This window comes from Macrotis lagotis, chromosome 1 (assembly GCF_037893015.1).
Source record: "Macrotis lagotis isolate mMagLag1 chromosome 1, bilby.v1.9.chrom.fasta, whole genome shotgun sequence".
In the NCBI taxonomy this organism is placed as follows: Eukaryota; Metazoa; Chordata; class Mammalia; order Peramelemorphia; family Peramelidae; genus Macrotis; species Macrotis lagotis.
Window position 1 is genome coordinate 413178937 of NC_133658.1, and position 27359 is coordinate 413206295.

At 38.0% G+C, this 27359-nt stretch overlaps 2 protein-coding genes across 11 annotated transcripts in view; one reads left to right on the forward strand and one right to left on the reverse strand.

Moving 5' to 3' along the window:
* The window catches only part of SLC23A1 (solute carrier family 23 member 1), a 28807-nt gene extending 10810 nt beyond the window's left edge, over positions 1–17997 (forward strand). For 2 of the 6 annotated variants that reach the window (XM_074212919.1, XM_074212920.1), the window contains 3 exons: positions 316–459; positions 1292–1387; positions 7493–10829. In XM_074212919.1, the coding sequence (XP_074069020.1) occupies positions 316–459; positions 1292–1387; positions 7493–7740 (488 nt within the window). In that variant the 3' untranslated portion in view covers positions 7741–10829. Of the gene's footprint in view, positions 1–315; positions 460–1291; positions 1388–7492; positions 10836–16976 lie in introns of those variants that run through there. The other 4 variants (XM_074212918.1, XM_074212921.1, XM_074212917.1 and 1 more) reach the window with 4 other exon arrangements.
* On the reverse strand, positions 1–26745 carry PAIP2 (poly(A) binding protein interacting protein 2). 5 transcript variants are annotated; one of them, XM_074212925.1, is made up of 5 exons: positions 26489–26745; positions 19845–20008; positions 18646–18825; positions 17579–17688; positions 15032–16086 (listed from the first exon to the last, which is right to left on the reverse strand). In XM_074212925.1, the coding sequence occupies exons 2-4, from the start codon at positions 19980–19982 to the stop codon at positions 17599–17601; spliced, it is 408 nt and encodes a 135-aa protein (XP_074069026.1). In that variant the 5' UTR covers positions 19983–20008; positions 26489–26745; the 3' UTR covers positions 15032–16086; positions 17579–17598. The 5 variants fall into 5 exon arrangements, with proteins under 5 accessions (XP_074069028.1, XP_074069026.1, XP_074069024.1 ...); XM_074212923.1 differs by lacking the exon at positions 26489–26745 and adding an exon at positions 26258–26384; XM_074212924.1 differs by lacking the exon at positions 26489–26745 and adding an exon at positions 25380–25815.
* Positions 26746–27359: the final 614 nt, after the last annotated feature.

The following is a 27359-nucleotide window of genomic DNA, read 5'->3' on the forward strand; positions in this document are numbered from 1 at the left end:
AATCCCAGTTTAATAGACAAGACTCAGGACATGATAAATATATTTCAAATTCATGGAGGTGGAGGGGTGGCCAAACAAGTAATAAATATTGGCTTGGTTGGAGAATTATCACTGTCAGATCTCTTAAAGTAAGTTTTGTTTTGAACTGTGACTTAAAGGGGAGGATTGAGATGGGGAAGGAAGAGTAGAGGATGACAGGTGGAAAAAGGGTCAGCATTTCTGGACGCTAAAAATGCAGGGGGCGGGTCAAGGTTCCTCCTTCCCTATCTCCACCACCATTTGGGTCTCTTTGGTTCAATAATTATTTCTTTTCAGGGATGATCACAGCAGTGGGCCTGTCCAACCTGCAATTTATTGATATGAATTCTTCTCGAAATCTCTTTGTCCTGGGATTCTCCATGTTCTTTGGTTTGACCCTACCTAACTATCTGGATTCCAACCCCACTGCCATCAACACAGGTATCTTATTTCTCCTCCTAATCTTCTTCTATCTTTGTTCATTATCCATCTATTCCCCCCACCCCACCCCACACCTGGGGATCAGGAATGAGGTCATTTCAGGGAAACAGTGCCCAAAACAAAGTACTAAATTCTCAGGCTGCTATGAAAATCTTGGACCAGATAGTGATTCCCCTTCATTTCTTCACCCTCTTGCCCTCCCCCAGGGTGCAAAGGTAGGGGAAGTGTGGTACTGAGTGCTAGAGTAGGGAAAAGTAATGGACTTGGGATCCTTATGTGACTTTAGACAAATACATTTGTAAATCAAAGAGGTAAATAATCACCACTGAACTTTCTAGCTCTAAATACCATGATTTTAGGAAACCCAGGTACTGTTCAAGTGTTTTACCTTTTCTTTAACTCTAATGGGTAAAATGAGTGGATAAGAGTGCAGAACCTGAAGTCAGGAAGATTCTGAGTTCAAATCTGCCAGAGATACTGCAGCAGCTGGGTGACCTTGGACAAGTCACCTAACCTCGTTTAGCTCAGTTACCTCATCTGTAAACTGAGTTGGAGAGAGAAATGGCAAATCACTCTAATGACCAAGAAAACTCCAAATGGGGTCACAAAGAGTCCAGGCACAACTGAAACAACTGAACAACAAAAGGATAGGATAGAATTGGCAACTGTTGGAAGGCTGGGACTTTTTTAAAGAGGGAAAAGGGAGAGTCCTTGCCTGAGTGTCTGGGTTAGGTGTAGTCACAGCCTAAGAGTGTGGGCTAACTTAAGATGACCTTAAGAGTTTCAACATATCAAAGCGCACAGAATTTAGATTCTGTGTTCCCTCCTGTAGGTATTCCTGAAGTGGATCAGATCTTGACTGTGCTGCTAACGACGGAGATGTTTGTGGGTGGCTGTCTGGCCTTTATCTTGGATAATACCGTCCCAGGTATGACTTGTTCATGACACCCAAGGGATAAGGGTGGAGAGGGATAGAGGGAGAGAAGGATAGAAGTCCTGGAATCTTGGAGTTGTGTTCTCTTATTTTGAGAGCATATTCCCCAGGCTACTCATGCAACATCTTCCTGTATATTCATCTGTAAGAGAAGAGACTGAATTAGATGATTATCTAAAGCCTCTTCCATTATCAACAGTATATGATTCTAGAAACAGTTATTAAAAGCACACTGCTGGGGCGGCTAGGTGGCGTAGTGGATAAAGCACGGGCCCTGGAGTCAGGAGTACCTGGGTTCAAATCCGGTCTCAGACACTTAATAATTACTTAGCTGTGTGGCCTTGGGCAAGCCACTTAACCACGTTTGCCTTGCAAAAACCTAACAAAAAAAAAAGTATACTGCTTGCCCAGTTCTTCTGAGGATAGTAGACGAAACACCTAAGAGGAGAAAGCGTGATGGTTCCAGCTTTTGGAGAGTGTAAAGCATTATTAAGGAACTAAAATTCACATATGGAATAACAGAAGACCAATAGACAAAAATAGAATAAAATATATAGATGCTTTCCAAGGTTATAAATATATAATAATATCAGCTTACATTTAACACTTTAAGGTTTACATAATTCTTTGATTTTGATGCTCATATTATTTCCACTTTCCAGATGAGAAAATTGAGGTTAAAAAGAGGTTAAATGACTTGCCCAGATCCACATAACTAGCATGTATCTGACTCCACATCTAGCACTCCAGACATTGTGCCATCTAGAAAGAATTTTAGAGAGAATTGGGCCCAACCTTTCCCATCCACCAACACATTTTATAGTTGAAGAAACTGAGGCCCAGAAGGACAAAATGTGCCCAGGGTCACCCAGAAAGTAGCAAATGGGGATTCCAAGTCAGGGCCTGTAAATGTTAGTGCCCCAGGCTTTCCATTGTATCACTAGGCCTCTGTGAGGAAGCTTCCTAGAGGAGAAAGCACTTGAGCCAGGTCTGAAGTAATAGAACCTCAGGCACACTGTGGAAATTTAGAAAGACCTGCCAGGATCAGAGGGGCTGTGGTCTAGCCACAGGAGGGATCCAGGCCTGGAGTCCACTCCACTCCACTCAGTATCCTAGCCTTGCAAATAATCCCAGGTCCAGGGTGTGGATAGTTCCCTTGGAAGATTTGTACCTATGTAGAAAATGTAGGTTCAGAGAAAGACAGATGAAATAATTTTGTTGGATTTCTCTGTAATGCTGCTTGGGTCCTTGCTCAGGCTGTCACTGCGGCTGTTTGCCATGAGTAATTGTGTGATTATCATCGATGAATGGCAGGCAGGATTCACAGCAGGCTCCTTTCAATACTGCCAGATATGGAAGGATCTGGTGGGATGAACCTGTTCTGTATAATTATCTGTTGCTCCAGTGGACTTGTTACCATGGTACCCAATCAGCCACAGAGACAGAGAAGACTAAATTGGAGAAAGGGGTTGAGGGGAGAGAAAGAAGTGGGGGGGAGGGGGGCTAGGAGGGAAGGAGAAAAAGGGCAATGGTGGGGGGAGGAGGAAGAAAGCACACAATAGCCTGGGTTTGGCAGTAGCTGATTCCTGGCTGCTGCAGGAAGATGAGGAAAAGGAAGCTGAATGAGCTATCAATTCTGGACCAGAATCTTTAGTCAGCAATTCAAATCAAATGACCTTAATTGCCATGTCAACCAATAAAGATGTGCTTCCAGGTGCCCCTGCTCCTTCATATCAGTTGGCACTCACCTTGCATTAACATTCCCTCATCCTGAACTCTAGAATTCCTTTTTGAATTCATATTTGCCTATCTTGTTTATAAGCCAGTTGTTTCATATTGGCGCAATCAATTCAACAAATCTTGAACAGAATGCATTGTTTTGGTCTTATTTTGGTACCGTGTGTGTGTGTGTGTGTGTGTGTGTGTGTGTGTGTGTGTTAGAAAGGAGAGAAGATAATCCCTGTTTACAGTCTAATGGGAAAGTCAGGCCATAATTAAAACAGTAGAAGGGGCGGCTAGGTAGAACAGTGGATAGAGCACTGGCCCTGGAGTCAGGAGGACTCAAATTCAAATCGTGCCTCAGACACTTAATAATTACCCAGCTGTGTGAACTTGGACAAATTACTTAATCCCACTGTCTTGCAAAAAAAAAAAAAACCCAACCAAACAACCAAATAAAAACAGTAGAAGACAAAGAAGGAGGGCCTCATGCTATACAGTGAAAGAACACTTGGTCACCTGAATTTGAGTCATAGTTTTTTTTTTTTGTTTGTTTGTTTTAGTTTTTGCAAGGCAAAGGGGGTTAAATGGCTTGCCCAAGGCCACACAGCTGGGTAATTATTAAGTGTCTGAGACCAGATTTGAACCCAGGTACTCCTGACTCCAGGGCAGGTGCTTTATCCACTACGCCACCTAGCCACCCCTGAGTCATAGTTCTGACACCTTCTAAACTATGTAATCTTGTCTGACTCTCATTTCACTTCTGCCTCAGTCTTCTTATCTGTAAAATGGGGGTAAACAATACCTAAATTTTCTATTTCACAATCAGCAGGTAATAGTTATTAAATGCCTACTACAGGACAGACACTGTGCAGGCTTCTAGGGGTTCAAAGACAAAAGCTTACATTCTAACACAAGTGACAATTAGAACATATAAGGGTTTATACAAAACAGTTAAAAGATAACCTTGGGCAGGACGAAGAAAGCACAAACTTTATACTGTTTAAGATGCAATATAAATATTATTAGATAGTATCGCCAAAGGAACCAAGACAAGAGGAAAATAACAGTGAGGATGGGTTAAAGTAGTCAGGGGACACACTTTATAGAGGAAATAGGTCTTGAATGATGTGTGAAATTTAGAGGCAGAGTGGAACAAGAAGGGTATTACAGGTAGGAATGGCACAAGAGAATGGATGCAGGAATAAAGGTAACCCCCTCACTAGTCTGCCATTCCTCTTCTCTTGGTATCCATCCACTCTTCTTTTAAGGTTCCCCCCTCCTTGAGATAGCTAGATAGTGCAGTGGATAGAGTTGGAATCTGGAGGACCTGAGTTTGAATCTGACCTCAGACATTTACCAGTTGTAGGACCCTAGGCAAGTCACTTAACCCAGCTTGCTTCCTTCCCACCCCCAAAAAGAATTCACCTCCTTCATAAAGTTGTCTTTGATCTTTCTCTGACTTTCAGTGAAACATGTTGCCTATTACTAGGCAAATTCTATTTTGTATTTTTATTCATCTTTTTAGATATATAATTCTATCTAGATTTCAAACTTCCTGAAAGGTAGAAATTCTGCATAATTTATCTTTCCAGCTATCCCCTAGTACATTGTCATGAAGTAGGTGCTAAATAATTATTTGTGGATGATGATAAAAATAACATTTCAGAAAAATTAACCACGATGCTTTATATAACTACACTTCTGTCAACTAGTGTGTGCTTTTTTAAGGAAGGGGAAGGAAAGGGAGGAAATTTGACATTCATAAATTATTCTAAGAATGGGGTGGCTAGCTGGCACAGTGGAGAGAGCACCGGCCCTGGAGTAGGAGTACCTGAGTTCAAATCTGGCCTCAGACATTTAAAAATTACCTAGCTGTGTGGCCTTGGGCAAGCCACTTAACCCCATTGCCTTGCAAAAACCTAAAAAAGAAAAGAATAAATGTTAAAAACCTTTTTACAGGTAATTGAAAATTTTAAACATTCTTGCTACTCAGAATGAATCAGCTTAAAAAAAATTAGAAGGTAGCTGTATTTTAAATCTGCTGCCTTCTTGTTGAGGAAATTGCTTCTACCAGGATTATTTTGTTATTTTATTTTTTAGGTTTTTGCAAGGCAAATGGGGTAAAGTGGCTTGCCAAGGCCACACAGCTAGGTAATTATTAAGTGTCTGAGACCGGATTTGAACCCAGGTACTCCTGACTCCAGGGCCAGTGCTTTATCCATTATGCCACCTAGCCGCCCTCAGGGTTATTTTTTAAAATAATTTTATTCTTCCTCAATTACAAGGCAAAACAATTTTTTTTTTTTAGTTTTGAGTTCCAAATTCTATCCCTTCCCCTTTCCTGAGATGGTAAGCAATCCAACAGAGGTTATACATGTACAATCATATAAAACATTTCCATATTAGTTACTTTGTACTAAGACACTCAAACAAAAAAAAATGAAGGTAGAAAGTGAAAAATAGCATGCATCAGTCTGTATTTAGACATTAGTTCTTCCTATGGAAATAGCATGCTTCATCATTAGTCCTTTGGGATTGTCTTGGATCATTGATAGTTGAGAAGTTATATCCTTCACAAGTGATCATCATATAATATTGCTGTTCCTGTGCACAACATTAAGTTTATATAAGTCTTTCTTAAATCATTAAGTAATTTCTTATAGCACAATAATATTCCATCACAATCATATATTCCATGTTCAGTCATTCCCTATTTGATAGGTGTGTTCTTGATTGTCAATTCTTAACCATCACTAAAAGAGCTGCTATAAATATTTTTGTACAATTGGGTTCCCCTCCCCTTATTTTCAATCTTTATAGGTCTAGCAGTGGTATTGCTGGATCAAAGGGATAAAACTAGTTTTATTGCCCTTTGGGTATAGTTCCAAATTGCTCTCCAGAATGGCTGAATTAGTTCACAATTCCACCAACAATACTTGTGTCCCATTTTTGCTCCAATATTTATCATCTTTCTTCTTTGTCATATTAGTCAATCTGACAGATGTGATACCTCAGAGTTGTTTTAATTTGCATTTTCTAATCAATAGTGATTTAGAAATTTTTTTCATGACTATAGCTAGCTTAGATTTCTTTGCTTGAAAACTGTCCATATTCTTTGACCATTTATCAACTGGGGAATGATATAATTTTGCCCCACCTCTATATAATTAAGACTTTTATCAGAGATACTTGTTGCAACACCCTCCTTTCCTTGTTTTCCTTTAATTTTGGTTGCATTAGTTTTGTTTGTACAAAAACTTTTAATTTCATATGACCAAAATGATCTATTTTTCACTTTGTGATGCTCTCTATATTTTAACTGATCCTAATTCTTCCCTTATTCATGGATGTCAGATAAACTATTCCACATTCTAATTTGCTTATATATCATTCTTTATGTGTAAATCATGTACCCATTTTGATCTTCGTATAAATGGTGTGAAATGTTGGTCTATACCTAATTTCTGCCATACTATTTTTCAGTTTTCCTAGCATTGTCAAAAAATGAGTTTTTATTTCAAAAGCTTGTATTTTGGGGTTTAATAGAATGTTACAATGGTCATTTATTGTAATGTATTGTGTATCTAACCTATTCCACTGATCCATCACTCTATTTCTTATCCAGTACCAGATGGTTTTCATAATTACAATTTCACACATTATAGTCTGAGATCTGGAATGGCTAGACCACCTTCCTTCATAGTTTCTTGTTTCTATTGATAACCTTGACCTTTTCTTCAACCAGATGAACTTTGTTATTTTTTCTAAATACTTTAGTAGTTTGATTGGCATGATACTGAATAGATTGAGAATTGTCATTTTTATAATACTGGCTCAGAGATATTAATTTGAGAAATTAATGTTTCCAGTTGTTTAGATCTGACTTTTGAGTGAAAAGTGTTTTGTATTGTGTTCATATAGATTTGTCTTGAGACTCCCAAGTATTTTATATTGCTTATAGTTACTTTAAATGCAATTTCTCTGTCTCTTGCTGCTAGACTTTGCTGGCAATACATAGAAATGTTGATGATCTATTGGAGGTTTTATTTGTATCCTGCAACTTCACTAAAGTTGTTAATTATTTCAACTGATATCTTAGTTGATTCTTTAGGATTCTCTAAGTATGCTATCATATCATCAGCAAAGAGTGATAGAGGTTTCCTCATTAACCTATTCTAATTCATTTTCTTTTCCTTCTCATTGCTGTAGCTAACATTTCTAGTACAATATTGAATAATAAGAGATGATAATGGGCATTCTTGCTTCACCCCTGGCATGGTTACTCTTACCTAAAATGTAGGCAGTAGATATGTTCTGGCTAATGTAATACCAAAATTTGGTACCCAAGTTAAAAAATGGAGCATTGTTCTTTTACAGGGAGCCTGGAGGAAAGGGGACTGATACAGTGGAAAGCTGGAGCCCATGCCAACAGTGAGACATCTGCAAGTTTGAAAAGCTATGACTTTCCTATTGGCATGAACACAATCCAAAAGATGGCCTTCTTAAAGTACATCCCTATCTGTCCTGTCTTCAAGGGTTTTTCTCTAAAGTCACAGAAACAGCCATCTGCTCCAGAAGAGAATTCAGAAAACACAGACATCCTGTGTCTGAGCACCAAGGTCTGAAAAAAAAAAAAAACTTCTGGGAAAGGTAGGGATGCCTGTATATACTCTGCAATTCCACTAGTAACCTCAAGATCCAAACATCCCTATTTGATGGAATACTGAAATCTCAATGCACTCACTATATTGTAACCATCTGAGGGATGAAGTAGAGGATATAGTAAGAATACTTTTTCATTGAAGGAAACTTGTGAATATTTTTATTTGTATATTAGATCAGATACAACATGAGCCAAGCACTATGCTTGTGACAAACACAAAACCAAAGACAGCCCCCTCTTTTCTTTCTTTCTTTTTTTTTTTAAGGTTTTTGCAAGGCAAATGGGGTTAAGTGGCTTGTCCAAGGCCACACAGCTAGGTAATTATTAAGTGACTGAGCCTGGATTTTGAACTCAAGTACTCCTGATTCCAGGGCCAGTGCTCTATCCACTGAGCCACCTAGCCACCCTGACAGCCCCCTTTTTAAAGGAGTTTATTTCTAAAAAGGCACAACAAAACACAGGGAAGTGTTGGCTCAGGGCCTGGCATTTTGGTCTCAAAGTAATGGAATGGGGAGTGAGACAGTATAAGAATAAACCCTCTTTCAGAGAGAGATATCTTCTAGAACAATGGCAGAATTCATTAGATAATGCTTCCAGAACTGGAAGAAAGGAAAGAGCAGGAATACAAAGACCAATGGGGCTGAGAAGATGGAGCTGGAATAGGAAGTGAGGTGAAGCACGACTGAGAACACAGAAAGTAAGTTCTGGAAACAAAAGGGTTAAAACCTCCAGGACACATTTACATTTAAAAATATTTTAAACCACTTTTTATGCCTTTATGCCTTTATTTCACTAGAATTCCAGACTTAACCTAAATTGACAGAGGAACTCATCAACTCCTTTACAGGATTCAGAACTCAGAATTCAACTTGGTTTTTTTTTTTAGTTTTTCTTATTATGTATAGTGTTATCTGCTTAACTTGCCCTATAGAATTTCATATAAATTTTCCCATGTTTCCCTGAATTCTTCCTATGTGTCATTTCTTACTGCCAAATACATCCTGTCCTTTCATCCTGATACCATCATTTTTCAATCATTCTCCAGCTGAGGGAAAACCCACTTTGTACTGTTTTGCTATCACAAAAACTACTGACTTAAATATTTTGACATATATTGCATCTTTGTTTCTGCATTTTACTTGCTAGGGGGTAATATACCCAGTAGTGGGATTTCTGGGTCAGAGAATGAGCATTTCTAATTTTTTTGTGTGTAACTACAAATTGCTAATTCAAGTGGGGATTGGCTTGACAACATCATCAACAATGCATTAGTGGGCCCCTTCAATACTATTTTTGTCATGTTTTGCCAATTTGCATAATATAAAAACTTCAGTACTCTTATTAATGAGCACATTTCTTAGAGTATATATATATATATGTATATATATTATATATATATAAAACATTTTTATTTTTAACATTCTTTTAAAATTGAGTTCCACATTCTCTCCCTTTCTCCTACTCTCCCCACCACTGAGAAGGCAAGCAACATGAAAACAACTATGCATGTGAAATCATGCAAAACATATTTCCATATCAACCATATTTTTAAAAAATCAAGAAAAAGAGAAAATTATACTTGACACTCAAAATTCATTAGTTCTATCAAAGTGAACAGCATTTTTTTCAGCATGAGTTCTTTGAAACTGTCTTGGATGATTGTATTGATCAGAATATCCAAGTCTTTTACAGTCGATCACTATTACAAGATTATTGTTACTGTGTACAATAAGTCTCCCAGCTCTCTTTACTTTGCATCAATTCATGTCTTCCTATGTGTTTTTTGAAACTATCCCCCCTTGTTTCTTATATCACATTATTCCATCATAATCATATGCTATCACTTGTTCAGCCATTTCCCAATTGATGAGAATCTCTTTGCTTTCCAGTTTTTTGCCACTACAAAAAGATATGCTATAAGTATTTTTGTATAAAAAAGATCCTTTTCCCTTTTCTTTAATCTCTTTGGGATACCAACTTAGCTGGGTCAAAGGATAGGCAGTTTTAAAGCAACTTTGGTCATAGGTCCTGATTCTTCTCCAGAATGGTTGGTACAGTTCACTTCTCTACCAGCAGGTCACTAATGTACCTATTTTCATCCCATTGCCTCCTGTATGTCATTTCTGACAGGTGTGAGGTGGAACCTCAGAACTTTTAATTTGCCTTTCTCTAATCAGTAGGGATTTAAAGCATTTTTTGTCATGATTACAAATAGTCTTGATTTATTCTTTTGAAAACCATTTATAACATGTTTTGACCATTTATCAATTGAGGAATGGCTCTTATTTTTAGAAATTTTGCCTCAGTTCTATACTCAGAATATATGTGAGAAATGAGGCCTTTATCGGATAAAGTTGCTATAAAAATTTTTTGACATTACTTCATTACCTACGGTATTTTTTATCATAATATAGTTTCCCTAATTATTTCCTTTAATTGGGTCTGTTTGGGCTTCTGTTTTATCTGAGATCATGATTGCTTTTTTACTTAGAAGCATAACAAATTCTTATTTTTGTTGTCTTTGTTTCAAACTGTGTCTTGTAAATAACATTGTTGGATTCTAGTTTCTAATTCATTCTGCTATTTCCTTGTTTTGTTAGTTTATAAAATTTATGTTGCCACATGAGTTGTGAAGACTGTATTTATTTCCTTCCATTCCATTTTCTTATTTCTTCCGCTATTCTGTCCCTCTCCAAAATTCTAGTTTGCTTCTAATCACTGTCTGCCTTAATCTACCTTCTGCTTTTATCATCTCCATTCCCCTTTTATCCCTTCCCTCTCTTTTTCTCTATTGGGTAAATTACATTTCTTATACACAACTGAGTGTATGTATTCCTCCCCTTTTGAACCAATTCCAAAGAGTGTGATGTTCAAACATTGCCTGCTAATACCTCCACCTCCCCTACATTGTAAAAAACTCTTTGCACTTTTTATGTGAGATAATTTTTCTCATTCTACTTCAATGTTTCTCCTTGTAGTGCATCTCTCATTGTCCTTTTTTTTGAGATAATTTCAACATAGTTGATTAACATCCATGTCCTCTTTTTTTTTTTAGGGGTTTTTTTTTGCAAGGCAAATAGGGTTAAGTGGCTTGCCCAAGGCCACACAGCTAGGTAATTATTAAGTGTCTGAGACCGGATTTGAACTCAGGTACTCCTGAATCCAGGGCTGGTGCTTTATCCACTACACCACCTAGCCACCCCTCCATGTCCTCTAAACTTCTTTTAAATTGCCTTAATAACATAAAGTTCTTAAGTGTTACACATGTGTCATTTTCTCATTCAGGAATGTGAACAATAACTTCGAGTTCCTTATGATTACTTTTTTCATGTTTACCTTTTTTTGCTTCTCTTGAATCTTCCAGTTGAATGTTGAATTTTCTATTCAGTTCTGGACTTTTCAAAAGGAATGCTTGAAAATTCTCTATTTCATTAAATATCCATTTCCCCCCCTGCAGGATTATACTCAATTTTGCAGGTAGGTTATACTTGGTTGTAATTCTAACCTTTGCTTTCTGGAGTATTGTAAAGTCTATATTCCTTTAACAGGAAAGCCATTAAATCTTGTGTGATCTGCCTGTGGCTCCACAATATTTAAATTGCTTCTTTTGACTACTTGAAACATTTTCTTTTTGACCTGGGAGCTCTGAAATTTGGCTATGATATTTCTAAGAGTTTTTATTTGGGATCTTTCAAGAGGGCATCAGTGAATTTTTTTCAATTTCTATTTTACTGTTGATCTGGATTGGGACAATTTTTCTTAATTTCTTGAAATATGATTTCTAGACTCTTTCTTTGATCATGGCCTCCAGGTAAGTCCAATCTTAAATTACTTCTCCTCTACTTTCCAAGTCAGTTGTTTTTCCAGTATTTCATTTTCTTCTACTTTTAACCTTTTGACTTTATTTCTTGAAGCCTGCCAGGCATTAGCTTTCACATGCCCAATTCTGATTTTTAAGGATTTCTTCAGTGAGATTTTGCACCTCTTTATTTAGCCAATTCTGTTTTACATAATTTCTTTTCTTCAGAAAATTTCCCTAACCTCTTTTACCATTAGAACAGTTCTATTTTTAGATGTTATTTTCCTATGCCTCTGTTACCAAGCTCTTTTCAAGCTTTTGCAAGGCAGTGGGGTTAAGTGACTTGCCCACAGTCACACAGCTAGGTAATTGAGTGTCTGAGTTTGAATTTGAATTCAGGTCCTCCTGACTCCAGGGCCAATACTCTATCCAATGCACCACCTAGCTGCCCATTAATTCTTTTTAAATAATTTTCTTTTGTCCTTTTAATTTCTTTTCCCAATTTTTCCTTTGCCACTTTTATCTCTTTAATCTTTCCAGAAATTTGTTTGGGTTGGGTCAATTAACATTTTGACCTTTTTTTTGTAGCTGTTTTCACTGTCTTGGCCTTCCCTGGCAACATAGGTTTTCATGGTCGATTTCTTTTTGTTGCTGTTTACTCATTTTTCCATTTTCCCTTTCTTGACTTTTAAACTTTATATTAAAGTTGGCCTCTGCTCACCAAGGGATTCATGAGCTTCAGGCTTTATCATGCTACTCTTTTTAAAACTAATTCTGAGGTCTGCAAGTTCTGAGAATTTCCAAGGTGGTGTGATCCTGGGAAAGTTACAGCTCTCCTGTCTATATTCTGGTCTTTATCCAAGAAGGGTTTTTGGTCCCCCTGAAACTACAAGTGCTATCAATCCTCTTTGGTTTTGTGACCAGAGCTCCTGCTCCCCTCACTGTTACTGCTCATCTATGACCTGGAACTGTGACCCAGAAATCTGTGTGGGCAATAGCTGCCAATTATCATCAGCTATATCCAGTGCCAGTAAGTGGGTATTCTGTAATCTCTTTCTGACTAGTTGTCTAATTCCCTTTACTCTATCTAGGTTGAGCTCCCCATGCTGCTGTGCTGCTGCTGCTACCGATGCTGCAGAAACTATGGACAGGCTCCTACCCCAGTGACACATTTCATTTTTCTTAGACTGAAAAATGTTTCACCCATAACCTTTTGTTGACTCTGCCACTCCAAAATTTGATTTGAGGCATTATTTTAAAGCTGTTTGGAGAGTTCAGCTGGGTAGCTACCCCCTAATCCACCATCTTGGCTCCATCTCTTTAGCGTACATTTTAACCAGCATCTTTTCCTGCAGCACATTTTCATGTGGTCAATGGTAGGTTGCAATTCTTTCAAAAACCATTCATATTCTTTTGACCATTTACCAATTGAAGATCTTCTAGTGTTATATATATTTGTACTAATTCTCTAGTATTATTTATATATATATATATATATATATTTGCCAATCAATATTTTTGATACCACTTTTATTGGTGATATAGGAAGCAAACTTTTTTCTATTCCTGTTTTCATTATTATTCATGTAAAAACTGTGATCAGTCATCTCTCTTCTCTAATGATCTTTATCCCTTAATTCTTCCCCTACCCAGCTGTGAATATTATCTTTCCTAAATTTTTTATGTTGTGACCATTTATAGCCAGGTGATATATCCATTTTGCTTTTAATGCAATATATATCTGGAGTCCTTCCCTTGTAACTTCTGTTCTTGGGACTGGATATCATTTCTACAATTCCAACTTGTAAATACCAATAGCATTATAACAGCTTACATCTTTCAAGGCTTGCAAATTATATCATTATTTTCAGTCATTCATTATAACTGCCCTGAGGTAGATATCCTCCTGTTACCAATGGAAAAAAACAGGTTTATTCGAGGTATAAATGACCTGCCATTTGGAGTCATATTTGCTAATAAAAGTCAGAGGCAGAATTTACAAGATCTTACCTGACTCCAAGTCCAGCATTTTTTCCATGATACCACACTGCCATTCAAAGTTTGAGTCTGATTTCAGCTGAACGTTTTTAATCTTTTGTTTTATACCCCTGATGAAGTAGCATTAAGGTAATATAGAGTCAAGAATTCTGGCATAAATGATTCCTTTTATTCCAGTGTTAAATAGTGTTCTATTGCACCAATATGTGGTCACTATAACTCATGATCAATAAGGAACCAACTTATATCTGAGTTTCCTTGAGGAAAATCTCTTTAATAAAAAATTAATAGATCCATAGCAGATGGCTGGGGCCAGTTAAGAGTGCTAAACTGTTACAATATAACAAAGGCAGTTGCACTACTGCTGAAGAATGAGTGATGCATTAACTTCTCTGTTCAACCTCATCAAACTGGCTCCAAGAAACAAAATATTTGAGGAATGACATTAGCGTTTTTCTCTAATTCCATACATCAGGGGTTTAGGGAAACCCAATATCATGGGAAATTTGGGACAAAAGAGGATCCTACTTCAGATCCAACTCTTAACCAAATCTTCAAAGGTTTTTTACTGCTGCTGGAGAAATACCAAATAAACCCCTTGATCATTATGATTCTTCTTGTAAATGTTGCCAAGTCTCATTTATCCTATTGGAACAGTGAACAAGTAGGTGTGGCTAGGTGGCACAGTGGATAAAGCACCGGCCCTGGAGTCAGGAGTACTTGGGTTCAAATCTGGTCTCAGACACTTAATAATTGCCTAGCTGTGTGGCCTTGGGCAAGCCACTTAACCCCATTTGCCTTGCAAAAACCTAAAAAAAGAAAGAACAGTGAGCAAGTATTATTAGCAATGTCAGGTTCGAAAAAATCTAAATAGGGCAAACGGACAGGATTTATAAATTAAGAGTATGAAGAAAGAAACATGACTGTGTGTATAAGAAGGAAGTGAGTAAGGACACTAACAGTCTCGTCCAACCAAAGATCTTAATTTGTACCCTTTGAAGAAAGACTCAGGTAAAAATGTGGCAAGCCCAGCTATATCAACTACCGAACATGTTAAGAAAATGGAATAGAGGAAAAGAGTCCAGGGTAGTCACAAACACATGTGAGCAAGAGGATGTAGTTAGAAGGGTCTTAAAATCAGGACAAAATAGGGAGAGATCTTCATTTTATTTTGAGGCCAGAAATACAAGGTGCTGCTCTAGTTATAACATAAGGAGCTTGAGATGAACAAAGAGTAGGAATGGGCCTTGTAATTTGCTTTACATGTTTATTTCAAAAGAGAAGCACCATCCAGCATGAGCGTCTGCATGCATGTGCCCAACAATTTGAAATCCATTTGTTCCTTTACCTTGTGACAGCCCTGCTGGCAAGTTACTGAGCCCACAGGTAAAAAGTGGTTTTCTCCATAGGGGAGAATTCTTGCATTCTTGTATCCAATAAACACAACCATCAGCTCAGTTCTACTATTATTTATTTTTTTAAATATTTTTGAAAAAATATAATTTTTTTACAATATTTTCAACTTAAACACTATTCACACTGAACACGTATGGCAGCTTAACCTACCCAAATATGAAGTTTAAGAAGCCAAAACTGTTCTAGCTTTGTTAAAAGAAAAAGTTGTTGTGCTGTAGACTATTGTGTAGTGATGATTAACAAAGCAAGGGAAAAGCACCACTCAAATCAGAATGCTAAGACTTCCTTGGTTCAATTTGACTAAGTGTTATATGCTAGAATTTACATAGACACAGCTATGAAGTACTGGGGAGCTTGGAAGATGACGTAATTTCCAAATTACACTCCTCCTTGAATGTATAATTAGGAGTGGGTTTCAACATTTCTAACATGATAACATAATGTAAAAAATCAGGGGGTAATTTTCATCTGTTTGTTACTTTCTAACTTCTGGAGCCACTCTAGACCAGCTGGCTTACGTGGAGTTCTTTCATTACCAAGTCTTTTCTTGAAGTACAAGTTTCTCTCCACGGGGACAATACAATAAGTAACAATACTGAAGTCTGAACGAAGCAATTTGTATAACAATTAGAACTTTACTTTCAAAATTGACTTTTTTTTTTAAGTTAAGGCATTAACAGGTGTTGGTTAACACCAAGTGACCAGTTTAGTCTCAATTAAAACAAATCATTTAGTCGAATTTCTAAATCTCTTTCAGAGGTTGTCTGATTTGTCACAACTTGACTGGTGCTTCTTTCCTCACTGTCCTTCACATCAAGCCAAGGTCCAATTATTTTCAGTAAACGTTTGACAGCTTTTTACTTAATAACAGTCTCAGCACTTTTATTAAGCATGCAAGACTAACAAAACTTTGGCAATGCATAAGTGTAACACAGTGACAAGAAGGGAGAGCTTTTACAATTAAGTCTTCTAATACTGCCTTCACAGTGTGGAAATTGTGCTACATCCACCAAAAGAGGGCCCCGTCTACTCAAATATTTAGTACTTCACCCCAGGAACAAACTCCTTTGCATTTGGATTCAGATTACTCTTGACCTGGAAAGTAAGAAAGCAAGTTTACTAAAAGACTGTTCCTAAAAGCTCATTAGTATTCATTATTTCCTCACATGCAAAAGTAGTTTTACTTTCAAGACCAAGCAACAACTCAAGGTTCAATTCTGTAGATCAGTTATTAAGCCCACATCTCTAGCAACAAAGGAAGTGAGAACCAAATGTAATCTCTTCTTGACATTAAAGCAATGTAAGCTATTCTAAACAGGTTGGAATTTGGGGAAGTAATATTTTAACCAGGAATACACACTCTGATGATGGCATGGCTTTGCTCAAAAGGTTCTGGTGACCCAATCATGATGCTTGCTTTTCTTTGAACACCAAAAAACTCAGTCCACTGAAAGTTATCGGTATTATAACAGGGTTTTTAATATATCATAAACAAAGGTTCTAACACGATGCTTTTACTGGAAATACTTAGTTGGCCAGTCAAGTAAGTAATTATGATGATGAAGTCTGCAGATTATCTAAACCCTAGTTTCTCTCTGTTCCTCCCTTTTACTGACTGCCTTTTAAAAAACTAAAAAGACACAAAATTCAATATTAGTCAAAAAATTCTTGTTAGTATTAGGGATGAGAAAAATATCAAAACAATTAAGTAAAAAGATTAATCCTATCTTCTCCCTTAGTCAGTAGAAAGGTAATGCTTTCTAAATTCTGTAGTAGACAATGTTTAGTGGAATGAAGCCTAAACTGGGAGCCAAGAAACCCAGGTTCTATTCCTTCCCTAATTCTAGATCACTGGACTAGTTGTGTGACCTTTGGCAAGTGACTTCTTTTTTATATGCCTTAGTTTCTTCAACTCTAAAATGTGGTAGTTGGGCTAGATGATCTCGAAGGTCTTTTACAGCTCTAAAATTCTATTATTTTTTTAGGCTTTCCTCAGGCCAGCAGGTGCACAATCCAGATGACAAAGCATAAGGGAACAAAGGGATGCCTTTGAATTCTTCTACCACCTCTTGATTTGGCAACTGATGAAGAGAAAGGCATCAGGATGTACTCCAGGGCCAGGGACACCTGGGGCTGCTAGATGGAATATGGCTTTTAGGTTACCAGCTGTACATTACTGCATACACAATGATATCCCTATGCCAAGAGCTTAATACTATTTTCTCCTTTGGCACATAATAAGCATTTTCTTGGTCAGGATGTATCCCTCCCCCCCCCCCAGTAAAAATACAAAAATACCCATGTCATAACAGTCTGAAATGCATTCATATTTTAAATAATATCCAGTAAGCATTCAAATTGAACAATCCAAGCACTGTTCTGTAGTGTCATAATGAATGACATCCAAAAGTTGTTTTCTTTATACCTAGGCACTTCCTTGCACAAAGAAGACATTTGATAAATATTTACTTATTGACTGAATTAATAATGTAGCACTAAACAGGCAGACATATCAACAAACTACTGAGAATAAAAGTACTTGTTCCAGCAATAGCTCTGTGTTTATTGTAACAAAGGACACACTTACACTGTAAATTTCAGTGTTCTCTAGTAGCCCTTCGGAATAGTACTCAAGCTCAGTGACCAAGCAACAGCTGCAAATGATGTTTCAGAGACTGGGAGAGAATTCCAGAGTGGCTAGGGGTTGTAAATAGGATAGAAAAGCTAGCATTCAGTCCTCACTAGAATCCTAGTTTGATTTTAGCCTTATTAGTTATCTTAATCTGAAATGGAATTTAATGAAATAAAAACTTTACGGGTCCCATATTAAATGATGGTATTTAGTTTATATCAGAATTCCTGGGGTTTCTCTTATTGCAAATATGAATCTTGTATATTAACAGCTGTCAGTAATGAAAAATCAAAGAAAATTTTAAAACATACATGTGTAATTTATTTTTCCTTAAGAGATGATTAAAGTCAAATCTAAGACCATAAATGATGAGTTAGAGTATTTGAATCAAAACTCTAGGTCATTGATTCTAAAATGACTGACTATGCAAATATTTAGAACCAGAATTTAATTTCTCAAATTTACATGATCCTGTTCTCAACCAACTGATTAATAATCATTGTGGTCCTCCTTTTAAAGGTACTATAAATGAAGCAATTTCTTAAAACCATTTAAATATCTTAGAAAAGGAAATGAGACAGGGAGATTAAGTGACTGAGTCTGACAATAAATAATATGAGACTAGGTCAAGGACTCCATGTTGGGCCTAAAATATTTCATACCAGTATAACACTTATAACAGTATAAGCTTTGGAGAAGGTACCACAACAAATTTTTTAGCCACAGAACTACTTCTAGGAGAAAAAAGAATTAGTAGGATCAGAGGATTTTAGAACTGGTGAAACTTTGGAGATCATCTAGTCCAACCCCCTCATATTACAAACAAATATAGAGGCTCAGAAAGATTAAAATGCTTTATATTAAGGTCATCAACTAAGTCTAATAGGCAGAATTTGAACCTGGGTCTTCTGAATGACTGAGATTTACTGCTCAGTACCTTTTCTCAGAGTATAACAGGCTGTCCCACAAACTAGCAAAGATAAACTAAACTTTTTAAAAAATGAAAATAATTTTTTTTTTACCACAAGATCCTCCAGAGAAGAACTGTCACTGATGACAAGGTCATTAAACTGGTCCTGGATTTGGTCCATAGTTTGTGGGAGGTCTCGAGCTGGAATGAACCACTCATGTTCTTCTTCTTCTTCAAGCATTTCCTGGAAACAGCGTTCAATAAATTCTTCTTCCCACAACTCCTCTTCAATCTAGCAGTATAAAATGAATATTTCAATTAAAAATGTTAAGACACATAGAAACAAATAATACCCCGTCCCTCTCTTTGTTTTTGTTCTAATGAGATTATTACTTTCAAAATTGTTGAAGCATTGGCTAAAGTTACTTAAGGAGTCAGTTCCATAAAAATACTAACATTAAGAGAATAGTGTTCTTTCCTCCACTATTTTTGTCAGACAAGATGTAACAAGACAAAGCAGAGGGTATTACTTTTGAATAGGCTCACCTAATGTGAGGAAGCCTCATTGACTACTGCTAACAGTATCATTACTTAGGAGTACTCAATTGAAGAACAAACCCTAAGAACAACACTATCGGGCTTACACTGTTTTTACGATAATGCTGAAGAAAGTGGCACTGTCAAATGCAATTTTAAATGCAGTAAGCTGACATGCCATTGTCCTAAACCAAACGTGGAAATTCAACTGCCAGTCTTAAAAAGAACAATGACATAGGATGAACTGATAAAACATGTGTCTGAGTAACCCAAGAAACTCACCATTTCTCAGAGAGATGAGGACTATGATAAACTAAAATTTGAATTCGAAGAAAATAATGCTAGTATATTTACATTGTAGTTTATAGCAAAGAAGAATACAAATCCGAGAGAGTAAGCACACAGTCTTGAGAGTTTGCACTGCCACAGAGTAGATAGAAAATAGGTCTAGAAGCAAGAGTAACTGTGTTCAAGTTCTTTCTCTGATAAGAACCTGGCTATGTAATACTGGGTAAGTCATGAAGGTCACTAAACCTCAGGTAACTTGAACATTATTAGTTGCAGAGAAGGAGCTAACTTACCTTGGTATAAAAAGTTTCCTTCCCTTGGCATTCCCTACACCAATGAGCGCAGAGTCATATTTGTCTTAGTTGCAATGTATGAAATAAGAAACACATTTGTCAGGTAAATTACAAATCTATTTACTTCAAGGCTAGAAAGAGCACAGGGACTGCCGAACATTTTTTTTTTAATACACAAAACACTACTTCTAACCTGTCTGTTGAATTCCTCTTCATTTTCCATCCACATGTACTCAGCAAATGGATTATCATCTTCATGAGAATGACCATTAATAATCACATCTTCATTGATGATGCTTGGGCTAGTACTGCTGCGACTTGGATCTTTCATGGTTGTATGTTAGTTGTTTTTGTAACCTTACAAGAAGAAACTTCAAAGTTAGTTGAGACTAACAAGGAAACAACTTAATATATGAATCACTTACATCAACAAAGCACTTCAAAATGCTTTGGAATATCTAGGAAATGCCAATGTTTGCGTAAAATAATTCAGATAAATAATGCACAACAATTTCAAAAAAAATTTTTTTTAAGGGGACCCCAACATAGATTACAGTGGAATGGAAATACAGAGACCTGGGTTCTAGTCCATCTCTGTGACTCTGGGCAAACCCATTCATTTCATTGGTAATAAGTATAAAATAGGGGAACTGAACTACTCTAAGGACCCTTAGAGAGCTACAATTTTTTTATTCATTTATTTATACATTTTACCCCTTCATTCCTTTGCTTATCCTGGAAAAGATGGTGGTCCAATTAATTTCCACAAAGCCAATTTTAATTTTAGGTTGATTCCCATTTTATAAACCAAAGATTATTTTTTTAATAGGAGAAAAAAACCTAAAAATTCAACCCCCTCAAGTAAAATTGAATTTGTGTTCAGTCTCATTAAATTAAGATTGTTTTAGAAGTAGTATATTTGTACTGCTATATACTTTCTGGAAAATGCTATGAAATATCATTCTAGAATCTCTCTTCTATTGTCAACTCCCTTTCTCCTAATGCACTTTTCCTAGGCCCTGGGAACTTACATATTTCACATTCAAGGAAATCTGGCACATAACCGTCTTCCTTCAGATGTTTACAATTTTTAATGAAGTAGGGATTTATCGCAATCTGCTAATACATACTATCATCTAACATAGACAGAGGATCATAGATTTACAGATGAAAGGATATGAGAGGATAAGCATTCCAATCCCTTCATTTTATAGAAAAGGGAACTTGAGTGCCACAGCAATGAAGTGTCATAAAGGTAGTGCTAAACTCTGGGTAACAATACAGGCAAAAAAAAATTCTAAGTTTAAATTTTTATCTGGTCAATAAATTTTATAAGATAATGTTTAAAGGGAAATTTATTAATAATCTGAATAGAAATTTAAATAGATCATGAAAAGGGGGAAAAATAACAGTATGCAGTTTGAAATAACAATTTAGCCAAGTCTTTCATGAGGTCACACTATATTAAAACTTTGGATATCCTATCAGAATGTGGCTCCTTTGGGCAAATATCATAGAAACTGATATGCCATGTGTGACAATAGAGCTTCAAATTTAGTCTAGAGCTTTGTCTGTATGCCTAAGTAAACCCAAAAATTATTCTTAATAAACAAATGTTTACCTTATGATTTCAACCTTTTGTTTTATGTAGTTTTATTTTTTTTGGGGGGGGGGTATCAAGGCACAGCAGAGGGTTTAAAATGATGACTTTTTTTCAATCACCATCCCCTGCAGGTCCTTCCCCACCTTAAGAGCCCCTTAATTCTAGTTAGTTACAGCTGGGTTGAGAAAGGGTGTTGAATAGTGACAGAACACCTGTAAAAATTGTTGACACACTATGATGCAATAAGTTCATTTGCCTCTTTCACTATGTAAAACTCAAACCATGTAGTCGAAATCTTTTCAATTTTTCCTTTTGAGTTTAGGATTTTTTAGTTCATAACAGATGACAACTATAGAAAAAAAATTTCATCATCAGTCGGGGTGGGAAGCATGGCACTCTGAAAGCAGATAAGAATTTGGAAAATTAATTTTTATGGTGGAAATAGTTATATTTATAATTTAAAGCAAAGGAAACAAAGTTAAAATTCAACTGTTGTATTTGCAGGCTAGATTCAAATTTTTTTTTTTAGTTTTTTTCTTTTGCAAGGCAAATGGGGTAAAGTGGCTTGCCCAAGGCCACACAGCTAGGTAATTATTAAGTGTCTGAGACCGGATCTGAACCCAGGTACTCCTGAATCCAAGGCCGGTGCTTTATCCGCTGCGCCACCTAGCCACCCCAGATTCAAATCTTTAATAAAATTCTATAGCTAGAAAAGAAATTCAAAGAGAATTGCCTGGTTTTTTTTTTGTCAAATTCTCATTATTACTAATAACTAGGAGCAAGTCTGCCTCACAACCGGACAGAATTAAGAGTATTCAATACCTCTAAGCTATATTCAACGGTACTCTCTTAACAACTTTTCTCAGTACCTAATATTTTTATTCTACTTAAAATTTTATAGAAAATGAATCCCACTTTTCAAAAAATGCCAATATTAAAATACATTAGATAGTTTATATCTTTGTGTAATGCAACACAAAATTCATATGCTTAGGGAATTAAAAAACAAGCCAGGAACTATATAGGTAAGAGATAGATAGATAGACAGATAGATACCCACATGCACTGAAATACTTAATTTGGCTTCAAATATGCTTGAGCCAATTCACTTGAGTATCATACAGAACCATATCTAGCAAAAGCCCAAAACTAAAGCCTTTTTCAAGTGTTATGGGCAAAAGTTTGTGCCAACACAATGAGAAACCTGCCTAGGCAAGTTCTGGAGCATAGAAAACATCAGGGGACTCCCCTCCTTTCTTGATGGCAACTACTAAAGGATGGCTGAGTAAAGAAAGGATTAGGAAATAGTAAGTCTTAAGCCTCAAACAATGCAGCTAGACAGGAGCTAGGTCAGCTTTTTGTCCATTATCACTTCATCAAACCACCTCTGGCTTTGAAGATCATAAAAGACAAGTGGCTGACCAGAATCACTTTTAGTCAAGTAGGAGTGTTCAAGTAATTAATAACTGCAACAACAAAGAATTAACAAGCAAGAAGTGACAAAAATGCTGATGACAACTACTACCACAACATCTTATCCACAGAGGAAAGAAACAATTGCTGACTAGATCTGGTTCCTAGTCACAAATGGGAGTTAGAGGGGGTGAACGTTCCCTATTCTCAGAATATGCTTATAACCATTAAGGAGCTTGATGAATGGTGAGATTGAACATGTTTGATTCCTTCCTCTATAATGAAATCCTTTACCCTCCTGGTATCACATATATTCTTCAAGGTTACTTCCTTTGAACCTCATCAGTCTTTAGCTTCATCAGAAATTGATCATTACTATTATTGGCTGACATCTCCAATGCACTTTACAAACATTTGATCTCGACATCTCTCCTGTTGTAGAAGGGAGGTAGAAAACACAAATGAAGCAACTGGGGTTCAATAATCTTCCCTTCCACCCCAAAACATATTTCTAATCTAGACCTCCCAAACTAGCTAAATTGGTAATATCAGAACTATTATAAGGCCGGTGAAGAGTTACAGGAGACTACTTCCCTAAATTAATCTTATATTCGAATGGCCAGTACAAACTAACAAAAGTTTTTAGAATTGGAAGAAAAATTATATGCTGGAGGTAACAAATTTTAACCAGAAATAAAGCGATTTCTAAAACTGAACTTTTTCCAAGTCATTAGGTTCATGGTTTGAGTTGGAAGAGAACCTGTAGGCTATGTACTCCAATTCCCTCCTCATTTTATAGTTAAAGAAACTGGGAAATTAGGTTTTGCCCATGGTCACACAAGCTTAAGTAGGTATCTGAGATAGCATATGAATGCAGGTATACTGACTCCCAAATTCAGTGCCCTATCCATTATATAATTTCTTCAATTTCAATTAGGAAGAACTTTTATTTGGTCTTTAGATTTCAAACTCGATAATTTTAATTTAAATATGGCTATGGGCTGAATGAGTGCAATTAAACATTTAAGGAGATACAAGGCAGGATATAAAACTATTGAAACATTCTATAGTGTAACTAGAGTACAATTTTATCCAGAGGCTGGTACTACACACACACAAAATTTCTTCCAGAACTTAATTCAGATATATTATCAATTAATTAATTAATTAATTAATTCAGATATATTACCAGGTTAGTATATCTTCCTAAATAAACATTCTCTTGGAGAGAAGGAAAAAAGAAGAAACAAAAAAATCTAGGGGCCGCTGCAGGTGCTCAGTAATAAAAAAAAAACAAACTTATTTTCAAACATTGATCTGTTATCAACATGTATACTTAATATGACTCACTTTAAAAAATTGCAAGAAGATTCTGAGAAAAAAATCCCGATTATTTAAATATGATTTTTAAAATTCTCAACTGTTAAAGAAAAAAAGGACTCATTTTTAGTTTTTTTGATTTCAGGTGAAACTATAATTTTAACAGGATAACACTGACCAAAAAACACTCTTTGCTAATTCCTGCAAGAAATAAAAGCTTCCAAAATGATCGCTGCAAGAAAGTTCAAGTTATTTTTACTAACTAGCTCATCAGACTAACTTGTTATATTTTATTTTAGCCACAGTGCAATCACCTGGAATAAAATTTATTGGTATTAATATGAAAAACATGCAAATTGTACACATTTCCATCTGAAAACATAACTGAAATAGTGGTTCACCAATAAATTAGTTCTGTGTGTTTGAATAATGTGTTTTGGATCCATTACCTTTGACCTTTAGAACATGTTATTTTAATGAATATAAAGTAATGGGGCAACAAAGACAATTCCATTCTGTAGCAACAAATTTGTGCCCCTAAACTCAGTTAGTAGTTCAACAAAAGAGGGGACTATTAAATACAGGATTTCTTCAGACTTTAGATAAGACTCTAGACAGGTGTACCAATAAAGGATTTCATTAAATAAATAAGTTATCAGGGACAGATACTATTGAGTTAAGCAAGTGTTTTAAGTCAGAGCATGTGAACTCCAAAACTAGAATCAAGTGCACTCTTTTCTAATTCTGGGATGTATATATTTCTATAGTAAGTTCGATGGAGAACCTAAGTCCCTTAAGGACAAGAGCTAGATCCATTTCCCGGAATGCTCCAGTGGACACTTTCTATCCTATGTGGTGTATGAATCTGGAGAATTACCATAGACTGTGTCTGATGAATCCAGCTACTTAAAGAAAAACTGCTGCAATTTACACTCTTCGCTTAATCCAACTGTGATTTATGAGCTTCCCTCGTTCAGTTTTGCACAGGCATTCTTGTGCATGCTTCCAACCACCCTTTTCAAAAACAAAAATGCAATTTTCTTGATCTACATCATTCATCTTATCCTTCATTTTTTTATGCGTGTGGTGAGATCACCTACACTGTAATGGACCTTAATCAAAATCACCAGAAATTAACTTAAAACATACATCCTGCTAAACCCATGTCATACATCTTCTAGCAGTAAGGTGTAGCCTTTTTAAGTCTAGTTTTCAAGAGGAATAGCGGGAAGATTTTCAAACGGTCCCCACGAAAATGCTATTTTGCAAATAAAATTCTTAATTCCACAAAGGTAAGAAAAATAAATAGAAAAGCAATTAGTCTAAAACAAAAAACAAACCACAAGATTTGTGTATGAAGACTTAAAAATAAACATAAAAAAAGTTACTGACAAAAGCAATCTTCTTTCCAAGGTACTGTATCTGCATCTCTCACAACAAGAACTCGGGGGTTTTCGTGGGTCCCTTAGAGATCTGCAGAGTCAGCTCAAGACTAGAAGCCAGCACAGCGCTTTAAGGTCCTCCGGAAAAGGCCAAGGTTGGTTGCTGCGGTTCATTATGTCCCAGGTTAGGGGCAGCAACGCAGGGCGGCAGCTGGGGGAACGGCGGGCGGCGCAGACGCGCGCGGCACCCGCATCTGTGGCCCAAGCATGTGCTACTATTGTCTAAAGTTGGAGGGATGGTGGGCGGGGCAGGAGTGGGCTCAGGGAGCGAGGCAAAGCCTCCTGGAGGGCTCCCCGCGGCTTCCCTGCACGCTCTCTTCCGGGGGCACTTTTGAGAGGTGCCCACCAGGGCGACCACCCTCTCCGGTTTAGCGATGACTTGTGCGGCCGCGGCAAGGGTGGAGAGGAAGGGCGGGGGGGAAGAATGTTGCGCTTGGTGACGCGCAGGCGCACACAGGGACAAACAATGCGCTTTGTTGCCCGGGCGGCGGCGGGGGGCGGAGGGAGTAGGGGAGAGAGGTGTGTGAGGGGAGGGGGGAGCGGACGGAGGGAAAGGTTGGTATCCCGGCAGCCCCCGCGCGCCACCAAAGACCCGGATGGAAAGCCGCGAGAACCCAAATAATAAATCATGACAATAAAAAAAAGTCACCGCCATTTCGTAAGGGAGAAGACAGAGCCCTCCGCCCCTCACACCCACGAAGGCCAGGAGGGCCCGGGGCACCCTCTGCCCGCAGGTCCTCGCAGGCTCCCTCAGTCGTCATGGAGTCCCTCTCCGCTGCTGCGCCGCCCCCTCCTCCCGCCGTTCCGCCCGGAGGGGGCCCCCCTCACCCAGTGCACGGCAGCGGGGACGGCAGCCAGCGAGTCCTGTCGGCCTCAGCGGATCTCCACAGGCAGCGCCGCTCCCCCCGCTCTACGTGCGCTTCACCCGCCGCCTCCCTTCCCCAGTCCCAAACAAACACCCAGCCCGGAAGTGACCTCACTTCCGCTGCCGGCCCCGCCCCCATTCTCCTCCTCCCCCCCGCCTTCCATAGCGCTAGAGCGCGCGCCCAGCCTTCTTACTTAGCTCCTCCCTCCCCACGCCAGTCTCCAGCCGTAAGGCGGCTGCGGCCCGACTCCTTCAAAGCCCGATCCCTGGGTCGGGTGTATGGGGGAGACAAGTCTTCGGGGGGTTCCGTCGGGGCGAGGCAGTAAGTACTCTTATGTCAGAACAGTCCCCACGCCCATTCCGCACTAGTAAAGACTGAGGACCCCGCCAGACGGGGCTGGGCGGACTCATCCACTAGGCCGGGCAGAGCCTCGGGAAGGGCTGACGCCTGTGCGCGCACTGTCTGTCGGGGCTGGTTCCGCCACACTCTGACGCTCACTGCGCTGTGGGACTTAAGACACAAAGGGAGAACGTCAGGGTCTTTAACATGCTTCGGGGAGGCCGGGTGGGAAGCCGAAAGGGCAGCTTGGGCCCTCCGGGGTAAGGCCCGCTAACACTGCCTCCAAGGAAGCACGATTCCTTTTTTCAGCCCCCAAAGCTGGGAGGGTCATTCTCCCTCCCCAAAGTAAACTCCAGTGCAGATGGCCTTTAACGTCGAACCATCGGCTTAGTTCGCCGGGCCCAAATAAGGCTCTTCTTATCCTGTGCATTCCGAGTAGTAATAAAGAACCGAGTCCCATTTCTATAGCCGTGGGGTTTTAATATTCCGAAAACCCACCAAGTATGGTGACTCCATGATGTAGGTTTTTGGCTTGACCTCTTCAACCCGGAGAACTGTGGCAAAGAACCCACCACATTTCAATGGAGAAATGAGGTGGAGCAGTCAGCCGCCTACAATCTACAAAACGAGCCAAATGAGGGCAGCTAAGATCAGGAGAGTCCAGGTCTTGGAGTAGCAAAGCACCAGGTAATTACGGAAGGGCAGTGGCTGGCTCAGCTCCAGAG

What these genes read in the sequence shown, in the direction of transcription:
- PAIP2 (XM_074212925.1), bottom strand. Translation starts at nt 19,982, where the DNA reads ATGAAAGATCCAAGTCGCAGCAGTACTAGCCCAAGCATCATCAATGAA. An exon ending in AAGAGGAATTCAACAGACAG is followed by an intron (nt 18,826 to 19,844) that starts GTTAGAAGTAGT and finishes TTATACTGCTAG; the next exon opens with ATTGAAGAGGAGTTGTGGGA. An exon ending in CTTCTCTGGAGGATCTTGTG is followed by an intron (nt 17,689 to 18,645) that starts GTAAAAAAAAAA and finishes TACAACCCCTAG; the next exon opens with CCACTCTGGAATTCTCTCCC.